Source organism: Rhinoderma darwinii, chromosome 5 (assembly GCF_050947455.1).
Source record: "Rhinoderma darwinii isolate aRhiDar2 chromosome 5, aRhiDar2.hap1, whole genome shotgun sequence".
Classification (NCBI taxonomy): Eukaryota; Metazoa; Chordata; class Amphibia; order Anura; family Rhinodermatidae; genus Rhinoderma; species Rhinoderma darwinii.
Genome location: NC_134691.1, coordinates 267,032,455 through 267,053,749, shown reverse-complemented (window position 1 = coordinate 267,053,749; position 21,295 = coordinate 267,032,455). Strand labels below are relative to the sequence as shown.

General features: G+C 42.0%; 1 protein-coding gene across 1 annotated transcript in view; it reads left to right on the top strand.

Annotated features, from left to right (window-relative positions):
- The window catches only part of TOPBP1 (DNA topoisomerase II binding protein 1), an 80,372-nt gene that overhangs the window by 21,332 nt on the left and 37,745 nt on the right, over window positions 1-21,295 (top strand). Inside the window, exons 12-14 of the mRNA XM_075827117.1 lie at window positions 9,268-9,440; window positions 13,751-13,962; window positions 16,793-17,091. Coding sequence (XP_075683232.1) covers window positions 9,268-9,440; window positions 13,751-13,962; window positions 16,793-17,091 — 684 coding nt within the window. The remainder of the gene's footprint in view (window positions 1-9,267; window positions 9,441-13,750; window positions 13,963-16,792; window positions 17,092-21,295) is intronic.

The following is a 21,295-nucleotide window of genomic DNA, read 5'->3' as shown; positions in this document are numbered from 1 at the left end:
CTACCATACCGCAATTATACTGTAATTATAAAAAAAGAAAGTGCAGAGGAGTTCAATGACCACACTAGTCACAAAACACTAAGGTGATTGCTAATTTTCTTAGCCCCTTAAGGACGCAGCCTAGTTTGGGCCTTAAAGAGGCTCTGTCACCAGATTTTGCAACTCCTATCTGCTATTGCAGCAGATAGGCGCTGCAATGTAGATTACAGTAACGTTTTTATTTTTAAAAAACGAGCATTTTTGGCCAAGTTATGACCATTTTCGTATTTATGCAAATGAGGCTTGCAAAAGTACAACTGGGCGTGTTGAAAAGTAAAAGTACAAGTGGGCGTGTATTATGTGCATACATCGGGGCGTGTTTACTACTTTTACTAGCTGGCCGTTCTGATGAGAAGTATCATCCACTTCTCTTCACAACGCCCAGCTTCTGGCAGTGCAGATCTGTGACGTCACTCACAGGTCCTGCATCGTGTCGGCAGCAGAGGCTACAGTTGATTCTGCAGCAGCATCAGCATTTGCAGGTAAGTAGCTACATGGACTTACCTGCAAACGCCGATGCTGCTGCAGAATCATCTGTAGCCTCTGGTGCCGACACGATGCAGGACCTGTGAGTGACGTCACAGCGTGATCTCTGGAGAACACGGCTGTGTCTGCACTGCCAGAAGCTGGGCGTTGTGAAGGGAAGTGGATGATACTTCTATACACAACGCCCAGCTAGTAAAAGTAGTAAACACGCCCCGATGTACGCACATAATACACGCCCAGTTGTACTTTTACTTTTCAACACGCCCAGTTGTACTTTTGCAAACCTCATTTGCATAAATACGAAAATGGTCATAACTTGGCCAAAAATGCTCGTTTTTTAAAAATAAAAACGTTACTGTAATCTACATTGCAGCGCCGATCTGCTGCAATAGCAGATAGGGGTTGCAAAATCTGGTGACAGAGCCTCTTTAAGGCTCAGAGCTAATTTTTCAAATCTGCTATGTGTCACTTTATGCGGTAATAACTATGGAATGCTTCTACTTATCCAAGCGATTCTGAGATGGTTTTCTCGTGACATATTGGACTTTATGTTAGTGGTAAAATTTGGTCGATTTATATTCAGTGTTTATTTTTGAAAAATAGAGAAAATTTGGAAAAAATATATAATTTTTCTGAGTTTAAATTTATCTGCTTGTAAGACAGATAGTAATACCACACAAAATAATTGCTAGTTCACATCTCCCATATGTCTACTATATGTTGGCATCATTTTTTTGAACATTCTTCTATTTTTCTAGGATGTTACAAGGCTTAGAACATAAGCAGCAATTTCTCATATTTTCAAGAAAATTTCAAAAGCCTTTTTGTTTAGGTACCAGTTCAGTTCTGAAGTGGCTTTGAGCGCCTTCTATATTAGAAACCCCCATAAAACTCCCCATTTTAAAAGCTAGACCACTATTCAAAACAGCATTTAGAAAGTTTCTTAAACCCTTTAGGCGTTTCACAGGAATTTAAAGCAAAGTGGAGGAGAAATTTATTATTTTTTTTGTCAAAAAATCCTTTATGCTCCATTTTTTTTTTCTAAAACAGAAGGTTTTACCAGGGAAACGCAACTCAATATTTATTGTCCAGATTCTGCAGTTTTTTTTAGAAATATCCCACATGTGGCCCTAGTGTGGTAATGGACTGAAGCACCGGCCTTAGAAGCAGAGGAGCACTAGAGGATTTTGAGTCCTAGTTTTTATTAGGCACCACGTCAGGTTTGAAGAGGTCTTGTGGTGCCAAAACAGTGGAAACCCCACAAAATTGACCCTATTTGGCAAACTACACCCCTCAAGGAATGTATCGAGGGGTATAGTGGGCATTTAGATCCCACAGGTTTTTTGCTGCATTTTGTGGAATTAGGCTATGCAATTGAAAATCTAATTTTTCCGAGAAAAGGTACAAATTTAAAATTTTTAGGCTGGGTTCACACGACCTATTTTCAGGCGTAAACGAGGCGTATTATGCCTCGATTTACGCCTGAAAATATGGCTCCAATACGTCGGCAAACATCTGCCCATTCATTTGAATGGGTTTGCCGACGTACTGTGCCGACGTCCTGTAATTTACGCTTCGTCGTTTGACAGCTGTCAAACGACGATGCGTAAAATGACTGCCTCGTCAAAGAAGTGCAGGACACTTCTTTGGACGTAATTTGAGCCGTTTTTCATTGAATTCAATGAAGAACAGCTCTAAATTACGGCTTTCAAAGACGCCTTGCAAAATGCGAGTACGAGCAATTACGTCTGAAATTACGGGGCTGTTTTCTCCTGAAAACAGCTCCGTAATTTCAGACGTAAATGCAGTTTACGTGTGCACATACCCTTACAAGGAATAAAGGAGAAAAAGCACCTCAACAATTGAAAAGCAATTTCTCCAGATTACGGCAATACCCCATATGTGGTCATAAACTGCTGGTTGGACAAACCGCAGGGCTCAGAATGGCAGGAGTGCTATTTGGCATGTAGATTTTGCTGGATTGGTTTCTGGACGCCATGTCGCATTTGCAGAGCTTATGAGGTACCAGTACAGGAGAAACTCCTTAAAATTGACCCCATTTTGGAAACTAGACCCCTTGAGGAATTCATTGTAGTTTTTATGGGGTGCATGCGACTTTTTGATCAGTTTTTATTCTATTTTTTTAAGAGGCGTGGTGACTAAAAACATATAAATTCTACTATTGTTTTTTATTCCCTTTTTTTTTTTTTTTTTTTTTTTTTTTTTTTTTTTTACTGCGCTTACTGTGCGATATAAATGACATATCCACTTTATTCTGCGTGGCGATACGATTACGGCGATACCATTTGTTTATAGTTTTTTTATGTTTCATGGCGTTTGCACAATAAAACAGTTTTTATAAAAAATCTATTACTTTTTGTGTTGCCGTATTCTAAGAGCCACAACATTTTTATTTTTCCGTCAAAGCTGTGTGAGGACTTGTTTTTTTGCGTAACGAACTGTAGTTTCGATCACTACCGTTTTTGGGTACATGCGATTTTTATTTTTTTTTTAATCTCTTTTTATTCCATTTTTCTGGGAGGTGAAGTGACCAAAAAATTTATTCTGTTTTGGGTTATTATTTTCTTTTGACGTTCACCGCGCGGGATAAATAACTAAATACGTTTGTAGTTACGGCCGCGGCGATACCAATTATGTATAGTTTATGTATTTTTTTTAATAATAAAGGACTGATAAGGAAAAAAGAGAGATTTTTACTTTCAAACTTTTTTTTTTTTCTATTTTTATACAACTTTTTTTAAACTTTTTTATTTTGTCCCACTAGGGGACTTGAAGGCAGAAGGCCCTAGTGGCTATTCTAATACACTGCACTACTTGCGTAGTGCATTGTATTAGATCTGTCAGCTACTCGTTGACAGCAAGTATAGTGGGTCTTGCCTTTGTCAGGACCCATTAGGCTTCCGTAGGTTTCATAGCCGGAGGCCATTGTTAAGCATAGCAACCATTGCGCCCCGCGATCATGTAGCGGGACGTCGATGATGGCTACTAAGTGGTTAATCAGCGGGGACCACCCTGATCGCCCATTATGTAACTGTACGTGACTTTGTGGGAGGGGGTTAAGGACCAGGCCGTTTTTTTCCTCTTCGCCTTCTAACGGCCATAACTTCTTTTATTTCTTCTTAAACATATGTGTATGAAGACTTGTTTGTTTGCGAGGTGAGTAAAAGTTTTTACAGACACTATATAATGTACTCGAAAAGGCAAAAAAAAATCTTTATTTGGAGGAATTAAAAAAAAAAAAAAGGTAATTCCTCCATTGTTTCTTGTTTTTTTCTTCTTTTAGGACCGTGTGGTAAAAACGACATGTCAAATTTATTCTGCGGGTCAATTCCATCACGGCGATATCAGATTTATATAGTGTTTTTTTGTTTTACTACTTTTACAAAGAAAAAATTATTTAAAAAAATAAATTGTTTATTCTCATTAGGGAACACAGACCATGGGTATAATCTGTTACCACTAGGAGGCGTGACATTAATAATAAAAAAAGTGTTGGCCCCTTCTACAGGATATCCCCCTCCTACAGACATTGAGCTTATTCAGTCTTAGCTTGGTGTCCGTAAGAGACAGACAATCCCTGACGCATTTTACTGTGGCGCCAGAACAGGACTCAGGACTGTGACACAGTTACTATCTCACGTATCGCCATCTCCTGGCCACCATTTGTTTTTTCGCTATGAGCTGGCCGCCATTTTCTGGCGCCTCTCTTCCTTGCGTCTCGGGGGGCATGGGTTCCCGCCAATTGTTCCCTACTGCAATTGGTGCACAGCCACCACATGGCAGCTGGCATGGGCTGCTGTTGGTTCAAGGGTCGCACCACACTCTGTAAAGGGTATTCTCTTTCCTAAGTTAAGCCCTTAGGCATCTTTTTTGTTTCTAAACAGGCCCTGAATAATTGTAAATTGCAGCTGGGAATCGTATACCTAGCGGAACCTAATCTGCTGCCCCTTTCCCTTTTATAGGGAGGTTTTTGTCTGAAGGAGAAATTTCAAATTCGAACTCTGAACTGGACGACTAACAGTCCCCTAAACTGTCATCTACTGTCGACAGTCTTCTCCAAGCGTTCAGGACTTATTTTTCGTCCCTTTCGAAGATTCTTTTGCCCACGGGCATCCAGGCAACCGTCCCACCAGGACTCCAAGAAAAAGCCCTCCTTCAAGCCCCAACCCTCTTGGTGCCCTTGTCCTCAGGTCTCTAAACCTGGAGCGGCTCAGACCAATTCAGTCTGACAGTATTCCCCCACTCGAGTATTTGGTGGGCTACTTTTCAAAGATTTGTTCTCATTTTGAAAACCGGGTAGGGCGCAAGCTACCAAGAGATTGATCCATAAGAGACTGAATACTTTTCAAAGATATCTGGCTCTCCCACATGTCGGACGCCTGGGTGCAGGAAGCTGTCTGTTCAGGATTGACTTTTTTCAGGCAATAGACTCACTCTTGAGTCAAGTAGTGATTATCCCTGTTCCTCATGATCAGGGATTTTACTCCAATCTCTTTTGTCATCGCCAAAAAGGACAGATCAGTTTGCCCCATCCTGGACCTCCCAATGTTCAAATGCCTATGTCAAGGTTCATCACTGCCGCATAGAGTCCTTACACTCATCATCTATGGTTCAAGGAAATTTTCTCTCTCCAGTGGACATCAAGAACTTGTACCTACAAGTGCCCATCCCACCAGCATTTCCTGCGCTTTGCTGTTCTCCCTCACCATTATTGGTGGCACTTCCATTGGGCCCATCGGTGATAATGGCGCTTCTTTGTTCCAGGGTCAGGTTCAGTATGACGACATCTTAATCAAGTCTCAGTCCCGAGAGGACAACCTCGCCAGTCTACAGATCACTCTAGTTACCTTGGCTCGATTCAATTGAATTGTCACCCACTCCATGTCTTGCCTGACTCCTTATCGGAAGATTACCTTCCCGGGTATGGCGTTTGACACCCAACCGACTCAGGTGATACTTCTTCCAGAGAAGTTGTTCATTCTCCAACCGGGATTCCGCACTTTGCCTAGGGAAGCCCCTACCTCTTCTTTTGCATGAAGAGTCTGGGCACCATGATGGCTCCCATCAGGGCCATTCTGTTTGCCTAGTTTCATGCTCTCCCGCTTCCTTGGACCAATCGAATCCAACTTCCTCTGCCCCTACAACAGTCACTCAACTGGTGGCTCTCCTCCCCAGCTGTCCCTCAAGGCCGCTGCTTCACTGGCTGGTTCTATACATGGATGCAAGTCTCTGTGGTTGGGGAGGTGCCTTCTGGAAATTTAAGGTGCAGGGCCTGTGGTCCCACCAGGAATATTGTCTTCCCATTAACCTCTTGCAATTGAGGGCGATATTCCTCTGTTTCTGGATGACTCGTCTGTCCGGCAGCCCTGTCCAGATCCAGATAGGCTACGGCCGTGACATTGTCAAACCCAATTACCAAGAAGGAATGCGAAGGTCAACAGCAATGCCGGAGGCCGCCAGCACTCTTGAGTGGGCGGAACACCATGTTCCTGCTCTCTCTGCAGATCAAGTCCTAGTGGTCGACAATTTGGTCATGAATGGGTCGACATAGGGGAAGGTCTCTTCATCCCGAGGTGTTTTGGCTAGATTTTCTCCCTGTGGGGTATGCTGGACATAGACTTGCTGGCATCCAGGTCCAAAAGCAAGGTTCCCCTATTCATAACCGGAAAATGGCAATCGCACATCATGCAGAAGCATCTGAGGTTCCTGCTATCCTCGTGGCTCCGGACTGGCGGCCTCTTTGTTGGTGCTCCGAGGTGGTGGCTGTTCTGGCCGACGTTCCCTGGCCATTGCCCCTCCGGCCCATTCTGCTTTCTTAGGGACCTTTCTTCGACCCGAATTTACATTCACTACATTTGATGAAATGGCTGTTGAAGATACAGGGCTTGTCAGAGCGGGTGGTCCACACAATGCTGAAGGCTAGGAAGCCTTCAATGGCTCGCACATACCATCACCTTGGATTTTTCTATGTCCAGGATTCTGTCGTTCCTCCAGGTAGGGTTGAATTGGTGTATTGCACAGAGTTCTCTTAAGGGGCAGGTGTCTGTGCTGTCCGTACTTTTCAACAGACCACTGGCGTCCAAGTTTGATGTTTGAAATGTATTTGGCTGACCATTTGTGAGGGCTACCGAGTCAAGGGGAAGGAACCCCTTTTCTGTATTACAGCCAATTCCACTACGGCAGCTGGTTCTTCCTGGGCTGCGGCTTTTGATAATGAGTACTCGCCGAAATAGCCTTTTCTGGTCCAGTCCATTAATATAAATAAATAACATTATATTAGTACAGTTCAGACTTTTATTGATGCAGTGATACCAATTAGGTTTATTTATTTATTTTACATTACTTTATGGGAAAAGGTTTTTTTTACTTTACTTTTACTTTAAAATTTAATTTAACTTTTTTGTTTACCCTGAGGACTTGAACCAACGATTGTCAGATCGCTGGTACAATTCACGTGAATGCTTACTTATTGTGCGATTTACCAGCTCCTACTAAGCCCTGCCTCTGGAGCACAATAGGACCACGTGGATGGCAATTCTTGGGGCCTTCATTAGTCTTCCCCCCCCCCCCCCCAGGCTGCCTTGACAACCATCAGTATCCTGCGATAGTGTCGTGGAGTGACAGAGGGAACTCCCCGCTCTTTGTTTTGGCTCTGATGCAGCAGTCGCTATTGACCGTGACATCTAAGGGTAGGGCCACACGGAGCGGCCCTGACACGGTCGCAACGCAGCTAACTACCGTGCTGGCACCATGTTCGGTGCGGCTGTGAAACAGCCTGTTAGTGGCCGCATGTTAACGCGGGTAAACCATCCTTTTATCTGCAAAATCGTGCGGCCCTGAATTAATAAACCCTTTATGGCCGCACGATTTTGCAAATTACTACAAGTTACCCCCTATTCATTCTCTATGGCAGCGCCGGAAAAAGCCGAATACTGCACTCTATCTCCGGCGCTCCCTTAGAGAATGAATGGAGCGGCAGTGCGCATGGTCATGTAACCGGAATACCCCTTAACGAGGTATTTGACATCCGCTTCTACATAGTGCCAGGGCGGTTTTTGGCCGCGTTGCGGCCGTGTCAGGGCCGCTCCGTGTGTCCGTACCCTTAGTCGTTGAAAGACCGAGATCGGAGTTAAGACCGACCTTTGCCATTAGTTTGAGGTGTCAGCAGTAATATACAGCTGACACCTGCAGTGTATGGAGCTGGATGAGTCCATGACCCATTTCATACTATTCCCCCCACTCCATGACCTTCAGTCATGGTGCTGCAAGGGCTTAAAGGATATGTACACCTTTTAACACCATTCTATGGCTCCAATACATTTAAAAAAAAACTACTTTGCAAATCGTCTTGATTAAAAATATTCTGCGGAATGTAGGTTAGCAAGAAAGGGACAGACAGTAGGGAAAATAACTTCAGGATCAGACTGCACAGGGTTTGTCTGCCGACTGTAACTATTAGGATAGGCCATCAATATTAGATCAGTGGAGGGTTCGACTGTTGTTACCCCCGCTGATCAGCTGTTTGAAGGGGCCGCGGTGCTCGTTCAGCTTCTTCATTGTTTACATGGTTCACTTCTCCGTTACATTTGTAGCCGCCGTGCAAAGTATTGCACCACTGTCCTATTCACTTCAAAAGCTGATCTGCGACAGTCGGACCCCCACCATTCTAATATCCTAAGGATAATCCATCAATTTTAATAACACGGAAAACCCCTTTTAAAGATGTGTCTGGGGTGAACACAATGTGTATGATTTTCTCATCAGGGACATTTATGGCATACCTCTGGGACACGCACCTATCTAGAACGGGGCCCTCTAAACCCGGTTCTACCTTTTTCTCACTGCAACTTATAATTTCCGACCATGTAATCAGAAAAAACTGAATGGCAATTTACAGAAACCATGTAGCTCCGCTGTTTACTGATTACATGGTCGGAAGTCACAAGTGGCAGTGGGAACCGTGAAAGGTAGATCAAGGATATCGGGGTGTCGTTCTAGAGATAGGTGCCGGTCCCAGAGGTGGGACCCACATCTATCTGACATTTATGGCATATCCTGTGGATATACCCCTAAATGTCCCTGATGGGCAAACCCCTTTTAAAGGGGTTTTCCCATCAGAGACCTTTATGACACATCCACAGGATATGTCATAAATGTCAGATAGATGCAGGTCCCAACTCTGGGACTCGCACCTATCCCTAGATCAGGGCCCCCTAAACTCCGTCCTACTGCTGTGTTGTGGCTGACTCGTGTGATTTCCGACCATGAATTATAGAAACCGCGAAGCTCGCTGCGTTACAGCGTAACTCCCATAGTAGCAAACGGCAGTTACGGAAGCAGCATAGCATGCGAGCTATGCTGTTTCCGTAACTACCATTCAGTTCTCTGGAACTTACGCAAACAACGTAGCTCAGTGAGCTACGCTGTTTCTGTAATTTATGGTCGGAAATCACACGAGTCAGCCGGAGCACAGAGACGTACGACAGGGTTTAGGGGGGGGCCCGTTCTAGAGACAGGTGAGTGTCCCAGAGGTGGGACCCGCATCTATCTGACATTTGACATATTCTGTAGATTTTTGTCATTATTTTGTCATTATGTTTTGAACTGGTTTATAATTATGTACTTTATAAGTATGCGGCAATCACAAATCCGTATAAAACATTGACTTATTCATGGTCCTTTCTTCCGCAGAGTTGACCTTTTTTGTTTTTTCCTTTTTAGGGAATGTGCATCGAACAAGAAAAGCTCCTGGACCCGAATTCAAATTCTCTCTTAACACCCGTTGCGTATGTGGAAGGCAGCACACCGCTGAAAGACTGTGTGCTTTCTGTGAGCCAGTTTATGGGCGCTGAGAGGGAATCATTAGTTTATCTTGCAGGCCTTCTTGGAGCCAAGTATGTGTACCATTTTTGGTTTTTTATTTTCTGACATACCTAACTTATGTGGTAAAATGGTTTTAGTTTCCAGGAGGCTGCAAATTACTCTGTTCAATGTGAGCTATATATTCTGATTAGAGATGGCGCTTTCTAAATCTGTTGGCTCTGTGGGGTAATCCAAATGCTCTCCAGCTGTTGCAATACTGCAACTCCTGCATGTCTTCACAGCATGCTTAGGCTTCATGCACACGTTGCGTATTTTGCTGCAGAAAATATGCACCAAAACTGCAGCAATATGCAGGTAAACACCGCACCTAATCATGCGTTTTTTGGTTCGTTTTTTACTTTTTCATGTGTTTTTCTGCACGTTTTCATGCTGCGGATTTTGGTGTGCAATTTTCATCAGCACCATGCAGTTACACTTCGCAAGCGGAAATGCAAGATCAATTGACATGCTGCAGGTTTTAAAAACCGCACCGCAGGTCAATTTACGTGCAGAAAAATACTGCAGCGTGTACATGAGATTTCCTGGAATCTATTTGACTATTCTGGTACTGTATTACACTGCGATTTTGCCACACGCAAATACGCACGGCAAAACCGCACGTAATACGAATCATGTGCATTGACCCTTAAAGTTGGAGCTGTAGAGCAACAGGTAGTAATCCACGATGTTACATACACTACCGTTCAAAAGTCCAAACACCTCAAACTTCGATTCGTCTGTCCATAACACTTTTTTCCAATCTTCCTCTGTCCAATGTCTGTGTGCTTTTGCCCATATTAATATTTTCCTTTTATTAGCCAGTCTCCGATATGGCTTTTTTTTTTGCCACTCTGCCCTGAAGGCCTTCATCTCGGAGTCGCCTCTTCACTGTAGACATTGACACTGGCGTTTTGCGGGTACTATTTAATGAAGCTGCCAGTTGAGGACCTGTGAGGCGTCTATTTCTCAAACTAGAGACTCTAATGTACTTGTCTTGTTGCTCAGTTGTGCAGCGGGGCCTCCCACTTCTCTTTCTACTCTGGTTAGAGCCTGTTTGTGCTGTCCTCTGAAGGGAGTAGTACACACCGTTGTAGGAAATCTTCAGTTTCTTGGCAATTTCTCGCATGGAGTAGCCTTCATTTCTAAGAACAAGAATAGACTGTCGAGTTTCACATGAAAGCTCTCTTTTACTAGCCATTTGGAGAGTTTAATCGAACCCACAAATGTAATGCGCCAGATTCTCAACTAGCTCAAAGGAAGGTCCGTTTTATAGCTCCTCTAAACAGCAAAACTGTTTACAGCGGTGCTAACATAATTACACAAGGGTTTTCAAGTGTTTTCTAATCATCCATTAGCCTTCTAACACAGTTAGCAAACACAATGTACCATTAGAACACTGGAGTGATGGTTGCTGGAAATGGGCTTCTATACACCTATGTAGATATTGCATTAAAAACCAGACGTTTGCAGCTAGAATAGTCATTTAGCACATTAACAATGTATAGAGTGTATTTCTGATTATTAATGTTATCTTCATTGAAAAAAACTGCTTTTCTTTCAAAAATAAGGAAATTTCTAAGTGACCCTAAACTTTTGAACGGTAGTGTACAATATTATTTACTGTTCCTTTAATGAAATGCTTACCCTTATGACATTGCATTGTATAGTCTGTTGTCTTTAAAGAGGCTCTGTCACCAGATTTTGCAACCCCTATCTGCTATTGCAGCAGATAGGCGCTGCAATGTAGATTACAGTAACGTTTTTATTTTTAAAAAACGAGCATTTTTGGCCAAGTTATGACCATTTTTGTAATTATGCAAATGAGGCTTGCAAAAGTCCAAGTGGGTGTGTTTAAAAGTAAAAGTCCAAGTGGGCGTGTATTAGGTGCGTACATCGGGGCGTTTTTAATACTTTTACTAGCTGGGCGCTGTGAAGAGAAGTAACATCCTCTTCTCTTCAGAACGCCCAGCTTGTGACAGTGCAGATCTGTGACGTCACTCACAGGTCCTGCATCGTGACGGCCACATCGGCAGCAGAGGCTACAGTTGATTCTGCAGCAGCATCAGCGTTTGCAGGTAAGATCGACTTACCTGCAAACGCTGATGCTGCTGCAGAATCAGCTGTAGCCTCTGGTGCCGATGTGGCCGTCACGATGCAGGACCTGTGAGTGACGTCACAGATCTGCACTGTCACAAGCTGGGCGTTCTGAAGAGAAGAGGATGTTACTTCTCATCAGAGCGCCCAGCTAGTGAAAGTATTAAAAACGCCCCGATGTACGCACATAATACACACCCACTTGGACTTTTACTTTTAAACACACCCACTTGGACTTTTGCAAGCCTCATTTGCATAACTACAAAAATGGTCATAACTTGGCCAAAACTGCTCGTTTTTTTTAAATAAAAACGTTACTGTAATCTACATTGCAGCGCCTATCTGCTGCAATAGCAGATAGGGGTTGCAAAATCTGGTGACAGAGCCTCTTTAAGGCTATGTAAACCTTTTGAAATATTTTTATTTATATATATATATATATATATATATATATATATATATAATGTATATATAATTGTCAGTCTGTGTTTGGTGCAACTTTCAAATTATTTTTTATAAAAAATAATTGTTTACTTTTTGAGATACAGCTGCTCTTATCCTGTATACAGAGCAGCTGAATCCTGTACCCGTCAGGTCCGTGGGACTGACGGGTTCAATGAAAGCGGGTCCTGCGTGTCTGACCACCTGTTATCCATCACATTTAAGTTAATAACTTCGATGTGATAGGACCCGCTGACACGGAGCCAGTCATTCCCGTGGACCTGACGGATTCAGGGCTTAGCGAACGATACAGCTGCTCTCTATACAGGATACAGAGCAGCTGTATCTCAAAAAGTACAAATAATTTTTAATAAACTAATTTGAAAGTTGTACCAAACACAGACTGACATTTTTATAAAAAAAAATAAAACTCCCTTTCAAAGGTTTACGTAGCTTTTAATGTCATTAGCTCTGAATGATGGTTGTAAAATGCTTTTTCTAAAGCTTGCTATAAGCGCACAAAGGAACCTTTTTATGTGGCTTTTTAAGCACAATTTTTTTTTAGAATGAAAGAATAATTACATTTATAAGACAGCAATGCGGGAATGTTGCAACTTCTGGCAATATAAATGTTCTTCCATAACTGATTATATGTCACTCACTTTACATTATTATTGGAAGATACTACAGGGTGGGCCATTTATATGGATACACCGAAATAAAACGGGAATGGTTGCTGATATTAACTTCCTGTTTGTGGCACATTAGTATATGGGAGGGGGGAAACTTTTCAAGCTGGGTGTTGACCATGGCGGCCATTTTGAAGTCGGCGATTTTGTATCCAACTTTAGTTTTTTGAATGGGAAGAGGGTCATGTGACAAATCAAACTTATCGAGAATTTCACAAGAAAAACAATGGTGTGCTTGGTTTTAATGTTACTTTATTCTTTCATGAGTTATTTATGTCATTATGGGTGTCAGGTCCGAGCATTCCTAGATGAACAGTTTCCTGGAAAGTGGATTGGTCGTCGTGGGCCAGTTGAATGGCCCCCTAGGTCTCCCGATCTGACCCCCTTAGACTTTTATCTTTGGGGTTATCTGAAGGCAATTGTCTATGCTGTGAAGATACGAGATGTGCAGCAACTGAAACTACGGATACTGGAAGCCTGTGCTAGCATTTCTTCTGCGGTGTTGCTATCAGTGTGTGAAGAGTGGGAGAAGAAGGTTACATTGACAATCCAACACAATGGGCAGCACTTTGAACACATTTTATAAGTGGTCAGAAACTTGTAAATAACTCATGAAAGAATAAAGTAACGTTAAAACCAAGCACACCATTGTTTTTCTTGTGAAATTCTTGATAAGTTTGATGTGTCACATGACCCTCTTCCCATTGAAAAAACTAAAGTTGGATACAAAATGGCCGACTTCAAAATGGCCGCCATGGTCAACACCCAGCTTGAAAAGTTTCCCCCCTCCCATATACTAATGTGCCACAAGCAGGAAGTTAATATCACAAACCATTCCCATTTTATTTAGGTGTAGCCATATAAATGGCCCACCCTGTAGAGTCCATATATCTGTTTTCTTTTGGGTTCCTTTCAGAAAAAAAGCTTTGTACCACTGCTTTTGTTTCAGAATTTTTTTTTTACGTTAAATTAATTGTAAGTCGCCACGGCTGATTCAGTCCTTTATTGTTTTGTACGTGTAACTAGCAAAGTATGTTTAAATGTGCAGTGCAGTGCGCCTGCTCAAGTAAAATGCACCTCATCATTGTTTCTATAAAGTGATACTTTGAATGTTGCAGAGTTCAAGAATTTTTTGTAAGAAAGGCAAATCCTAAAAAGGGGATGTTTGCAAGTACGCACCTTGTCCTGCGCGAACCTGAGGGCTCTAAATATGAGGCCGCTAAGAAGTGGAATCTGCCTGCAGTAACTATGGCGTGGCTTCTGCAATGTTCCAGAACGGGCAAAAAATCTGATGAAAGCCGTTTTCTTGTTGAGAATGCTTGTGAAGATGGTAAGATCTTTTATTTATATTTTGTTTTGCTTTCCATGCACTTCTATTTTAAAATGTAAACGTTTAGAACCAGTTCTCTGTTATATTAACCCGTTAGTGACCGCCAATACGCCTTTTCACGGTGGCCACTAATGGTCTTTATTCTGTTGTATACGCCTTTTCACGGCGCTGCATCAAAATAAATAAACAGAGCAGGGAGCCGTTAAATCTCCCTGCTCTCAGCTACCAGAGGTAGCTGAGGGCTGGGGGCATCCCTGCTCGAATGTGTGAGATCGATATCAGTATCGCTCTCACCCGTTTAACCCCTCAGATGTGGCGCTCAATAGCGAGCTCCGCATCTGAGTGGTTTTGGAGAGAGGGAGCTCCTTCTCATCCCACTGACACCCGGCGATAAGATCGCTGAGTGTCTGTGTCTCCGAAGGCAGTCGGGGGCCTAATAAAGGCCCCCAGGTCTGCCTATAGTAAATGCCTGCTAGGTCATGCCAGAGGCATGGCTTAGCAGATGCCTGTCCATTTTAAACGGACAGGCAGTAATACTGCAATACAAAAGTATTGCAGTGTATTATAAATACGATCGGATAATCGCATATTAAAGTCCCATAGTAGGACAAGTACAAAAAAAAAAGTTTAATAAAGTTAATAAAAAAAATGTGGAAAAAGAATGAAAAACCCACTTTTTCCTCTTACAAAATGCTTTACTATTAAAAAAAAACAAAAAGTAAAACAGTTACACATATTTGGTATCGCCGCGTCCATAACGAAACCTGACTATAAAGCTATTACATTATTTAACCCGCACAGTGAACGCCATAAAAAACAATGGAAAAATTGTGGTTTTTTTTCTGAATCCTGTCTTTAAAAAAAAATGTGATAAAAAGTCGCATCTACTCCAAAATGGTACCAATAAAAACTACAAGTCGCATCGGTGGAAAAATGTAAAAAGTTATGGCTCTTCAAATATGGAGACACAAAAACAAATAATTTTGAAAGAAAAGTGTTTTTACTGTGTAAAAGTAGTAAAACATACAACATCTATACAAATTTGGTATCGTTGCAATCGTAACAACACGCTGAATAAAGATTTATATTTAGGACGCAAGAAAGAGTGGCGAAATTTCTGGCTCCCCCCCCCCCCCTCCAAAAAAAGTTAATAAAAGTTAATCAATGAATATGTACCCCAAAATGATGCTATTAAAAAAATACAACTTGTCGACGCAAAAATAAAGTTATAGCTCTTGGAGTGCGACGATGGAAAAACGTAAAAAATAGCTTTGCCATTAAGGTTTAAAATAGGCTGGTCCATTAAGGGGTAACATTTTGTTAGAGGAACACAGACAACAAATGAGAAAAAAGGACAGAATGGCAACATGTTTTTAACCTTTCAGTGATCAACCTTATTTTGGCCTAAATGTTGGAGCGATTTTTATTTTTATTTTTTTGATCGTCGCATTTTAAAAGCCATAGGTTTTTTTATTTTTCCATAGACATAGCCATATGAGGGCTTGTTTTTTGAAGGACAAGTTGTACTTTTTAATGCCATTATTTTGGTGTGTATATATACTTTTTTTTTTTTTTATATATACAGTATTTGTGTTTGTATCAACATGTCTTAAGAGCCATAGCTTTTATTTTTTTCCGCCAACGTAACTGTATGAGGGATTATTTTTTGTGGGGCAACTTGTAGCTTTTATTAGTACCATTTTGGGATAAATACGTGTTTTTAATCACTTTTTATTGACCCCTCCCTCTGAAACCACTTCGATGCTGCAGACGTTATTGACCGTGGCATATAAGGGGTTAAACAACGAGGATTGGAGGTTACTCCGATCCCGGCTATTAGAGAAGGAGCCCGGCTGTCTTTATATAGATCTACCCTCACTCTAGCCAGTTAAGAAGAAAAAATGGGGGTTCGGGAAACCGTTTAGTTTAAGTTACGATATCCGTCCTGAATGGATCAGTCCCAATCGACCATCATATAATCACTAAAAAGTAGAAGATCAGCATATCATTTTGAAGTATTTATTCAGGCAAAGCAGTAAAACATAAATGTACGATGTTTTGTCTTTCACAGAAGCCTTTTTCGAGTGACAGTAGTATACATTACTATCTGGTATATATAGCCCAAAGGGGCGTGTCACTTACAAATTGATCCAGTGCTCATACAAACAAATGTTAAAAAGGCAATTAAAACCAAATGTTATGAATCACGTGTCTTCGCTTCAGAAGGTAGACAGGTGATGGAAAGCAACTTCCGCATGCATCTTTTTCTCTAGTGTGGCGGCGTTCCTCCGAGCCACTGCGGATGTTGTTCGCTCTATCCAAACCCAGGGCACTTGATTCATATGTAAATGAGGTGCCGCTTTGGGCTGTATATACCTGAGGTTATGTATACTACTGTCACTTGATAAAGGCTTCTGTGCAAGTTGAAAAGTTGTACACTTATGTTTTACGGTTTTGCCTGAATAAATACTTCAAAGGTTATGCTGATGTCAAGCTTTGACTTTCTGGTGGTAACACGTTCTTGTCCGTATACAATGCTTCTGCAAGAAACAGGTGTACTTTACCTACTGGTCGTTTCCATATCTTGATTAATGTTTTGCAGCAACGTTGGGCTCGGTCTTTGTTGGTCTCTGCTGCAGGCTGAGTAGTGCAGGGAGGCTTTTTGCACAGATGTCCTGCCCCATTTCATATGTTCTAAACACATAAAGGAGAAAAAAACAAATACCCCTTGTATTTTCCATACATTTAACTATGTATCACGATGTGTGTCTTTTGTTTGTTTGTGTGTAATAAATAAATATATATATATATACATTTTCTTTTCTTGTAGATAAAGAAGAAAGTTTTGTAAGTCAGACATATAGACCAACGATAGCCAGACCTACAGTAGATACACCTGACCGTCAAGTAAATTGTCCAGAAGCGTTGAAAAAAGCCGCCATAACCCCATTAGATATGAATCGCTTTCAGAGCAAGGCTTTCCAGTCTGTATTGTCCCGGCACAACAGAAATGTTCCAACCCCTGGTGGAGAAAGTAAACTACCTGTGAGGGAACCATCTTTGCATCTTGATACACCTTCCAAATTTCTGTGTAAAGACAAACTCTTCAAACCCTCATTCGATGTAAAGGTACTGTGTATTTTTAGAAAATATATTTACCTGATAAGCAGTGCAACCTCACTGCACCATGGCTATTCCTCATAGCTAGTGTAAAGTAGAGGAGGTCATTCTTGGTACTAGGCACTTGTTTCTATGTAGTTGACTCATTACGCTAAATGATAGCCCTGGTTATAGTTATGAGGAAAATAACTAGTAAGTCAGAGGGAAAAAAGGAAAATAAAGAGGATTTTTTTGTTTGTTAGTAAAGTCCTTTTCTTGCTGAATTACTTGGTGGACACAGTAGATCTTATATGTGGTGCTGCCACTAGAAGGCAGACACTAAGCCAAAAATATTATCGGCTCTGAGCTAACCAGTTTTTACACCAAGTAGGCGCAACTAAGAGAAGCCAACAAAAAGTGTAACCGTAAACCTGAAAATAAAAACAGTAGAACAAACGTAGATGGGTCAGAGCTAAAAGGTAAGCGTAACCTATCCACCACGTCTAGTAGACAGGCATATTAAGAACAAAAGTGACTGGGTGGGACCTGTGTCACTCAAACTTTTTTGAGAAAATTATTTTATGGTTAAAAAAAAAAATCCCCTTTTCTTGCTTGTCATTGGGGAAAAGAAAAAAGTGGGACGTCCAAAATGTCCCCAGAGAAGAGAACAAAAAACTAAAAGAGATAAACAGACATTTCATCTAATTCACTTTTGCCTGCAGAACTCTAGTGTGCACCCTGTAAAACATAGTAAAGATGTGGAGAAAATACCAGGTAGTGGCCTTTCACACCTGCAAATTGGAGGCCCGAAGGTGCACCACCCATGAGAAACCCACAGCTCTGGTGGAATGTGCTATGACCTGGAATGGGGAAACCTTGACCTCAGATACAGCAAGCGATGGTAGCCTTAGATGCTTTCAACCATTACACGAGCCCTCAGTGATGTTAAAGAAGAGAGATGATGAAGAGTCAGGAGCGGCAGACGCTGTCTGATACAGGTAGATCCAAAGAGCTATAACCACATCTAAGTGGTGTAGAGAGCACTCCCCGGGATAGAAGGGAAGCACAATGTCCTCTTTTAAGATTTTAAGAAAACCATTTTTGGCCAAAAGGAAGGGAAGGGGAACCACCTTGTCCTCATGTAGCACCAACAATGGAGAGCGGCAAGAAACAGCCACCAATTCGGACGCCTGTCGGGTGATCGAAACTGCCACTAAGAGGGCCACCTTCATTGAAAGAAGGCAAAAAGAAATGTCATGAAGAGTTTGACAACTGCATGGCCTCAAGAATATTCCTCATGAACCTAGTTCAGGTCCCAAGCAACTGTATGGTGTCAATAAGGCAGGTTTTCCCTGGAGAAAAGTGTGCACATCTTGTTTAGAAGCCAAAAGACGTTGGGAAAAAAATGGAGAGGGCCTAAACCTGCCCTCTGCAAGAACTCTATCTGAGACCAAGGGCCATACCCCTTTGCAGACAGGACAATATCCTATATAGGGATAAAAGAAGAGGAAAATCACAGAGGAAGACCGGTTTCTAGTTTTGTTGACATTTTCAGAGCACGCGCAAGATCTTGGGACTGCAGCTTCAACAGCCATGCTGTTAAATATATCGGCCCAAAATCTGGTGGAAGGTTGACCCTGAGCAGCAAAAGCCAGTGCGTGTCTGCCAGGAGGAAGATTACGTAAGCGTAAAAACGCCCATCGAGGCCGATTCAGGACTACCAGACTTGTTGGGATGCCCTCTACCTTGATTCAACTGAAAATCCTGGAAACAGGAGGCAGGGGAGAAAAGACATACTAAAGGCTGACCCGATCCCAGAGAATGTCCAGAGTGTTCACTGTGCAACCGAGAGGGTCGCCAGTCTGAACTACAAACTGGGGAAGTTTGCGATTAAACCTGGACACCATTAGATCCACGTCTTATATTGCCCACTGGGTACATAGCTGGCTGAAGATGTCCTGATCAATAGACCATTCTCCTGGGTCTAGACTCTTTCAGCTGAGGAAGTTGGCTATGCAATTGTACACTACCGGAATGTGGACTGCGAATAGAGCAGGGATGTGACTAACTGTCCACAACAGGACCCTGGCTGACTCCCAACAGCACCGCAAAGCTGCGGGCCTCACCCTGGTGGTTCAGCTAGTGGCAGGGGTCCAGTGGAGAAGAGATAGGTAGTCAACCTTTCGCTCCAGAATGTTGATTGGAATGTCCATTTCTTCTGGCAACCAAAAGCTGTCTTTTCACGGTTACACTAGCTAGGCAAAACATGTATGGCATATCTGTGGAAAAATTGCACATTTCGCTCTGCAACATTAATTGCTCACTAATTTCTGAAAAACACCTGTGGGGTCAAAATGCTCACTACACTTCTAGATTAATTCCTTGAGGTGTGTAGTTTGCAGAATGATAGTCCTTGTGAAAATGAAAAATTAAAGCTGAAACTACATATTAGGAAAAAAAAATAATTTAAAATTTTTACGACCCAATTCTAATGATATCTCTGAAACAACACCTGTGGAATCAAAATGCTCACTACACCCCTAGATTAATTCCTTGAGGGGTTTTGTTTCTATTGGGTACACTTTTTGGTTGTTTTACTGTACTGGAGCTTCAGGGGCTTTGCAAATGCAGTGTGGTGTTCAAAAAATAAATTCCAGCAAAATCTTCTCACCTAAAACGAAATGGCACTCCGTTCCTTCTGAGCGTGCTTTTTCTCCTATATTTCTTGTGAAAAAAAATAAAATAACATTTTACTACTGGAAATTAGAGCTGGGCAATTATGACCTAAACCAAAATCACGATTAATTGAACATGTAACCTCGATTTACGATTATTGAACGATTATTTAGGCCACACCCCCTATTTGCATGCTACGCCATTGATTTAATTATCTCCTGAACCTGCTGTATAATACTGTATATAATATACCCCCTGACACTGCCCCCACACAGTATATTGACCCCATAGTGCTCCCCACACAGTATAATGCCCCTATAACTGCCCTCACACAGTATAATGCCCCCATGGCTGCTCCCACACAGTATAATGCCCCTCATAACTGTCCTTCACAGAGTGTAATGCCCCCCCCCCCCCCAATAACTGCACTCCACACAGTATATAGCTGCCTCTACATAGTATAATGCCCCTATAACTGACTTCCACACAGTATAATGCCCCTATAACTGCCCTCACACATTATAATGCCCCCACAGCTGCCCCTAATAGTGCCTGATAAAAATTATATACATACTCCCCTAACCCCGTTCCAATGACGAGTGGAGGAGATCCCTCTTCTACTCTGGTCTGGGCAGCACGGCGCAGACAGGCGCGATTACATCACTGCGTCACGTCCAGCAATACATAGCGATTAGTAGCGCAGGGACCTTACGGTCCACTTCTCTACCATTAGATTCAACTGTATTTGCTTCCTGAAAATGCAGATACAGTTTAAACCAGGGAAAATATAATTGATAAAACCGAAATTCGCTAGATGACGTCTATTAATTAGCTGAATTTCGATTTTAGAATTTTTTTTTTCAATTAATTGCCCAGCCCTACTGGAAATAATAATAAAATGTTTCATTTTTACGGCTCAATTCTAATAAATTCTATGATACACCTGTGGAGTCAAAATGCTAACTACAGTTCTAGATGAATTCCTTGAGAGGAATCAACGTCATACACTTCTCTTCATTCATGTCCATTTGTACTCCGCACAGCGTGATCTCGCGAGATCATGCTGTGCTGTCACATATACCCACATTAACTTTACTGAAGTGTCTTGAGAGTGAATAGACATCACCTCCAGCCAGGATGCGATGTCTATTCACACTCCCATCACTTCGGTAAAGTTTGTGTAGGTTTTTCAAAATAAAAACCACTGTTGTTATCTACATTACAGCGCCAATCAGATTATGTAGGCGATAGGGCACTTATAATATGGTGACAGAGCCTCTTTCATTTATAAGCCTTTCAAAGTCTTTAAAAAAAAAAAATGATGCATGAACGAAGGCTTCGTTCACATCTGCGTCAGGGCTCCATTCCGTCTGAGCTTTCTGTCGGAACGGAGCCCTGACTGACACAAATTGAAACTGTAGGTTTCCATCATCATTGATTTCAATGGTGACGGATCCGGTGCCAATGGTTTCACTTTGTCTCCATTGTGCAAGCATTCCGTCGTTTTGACCTGATGAATACCGTAGTCAAAACGACGGAACCCTTGCATAACGAAAAC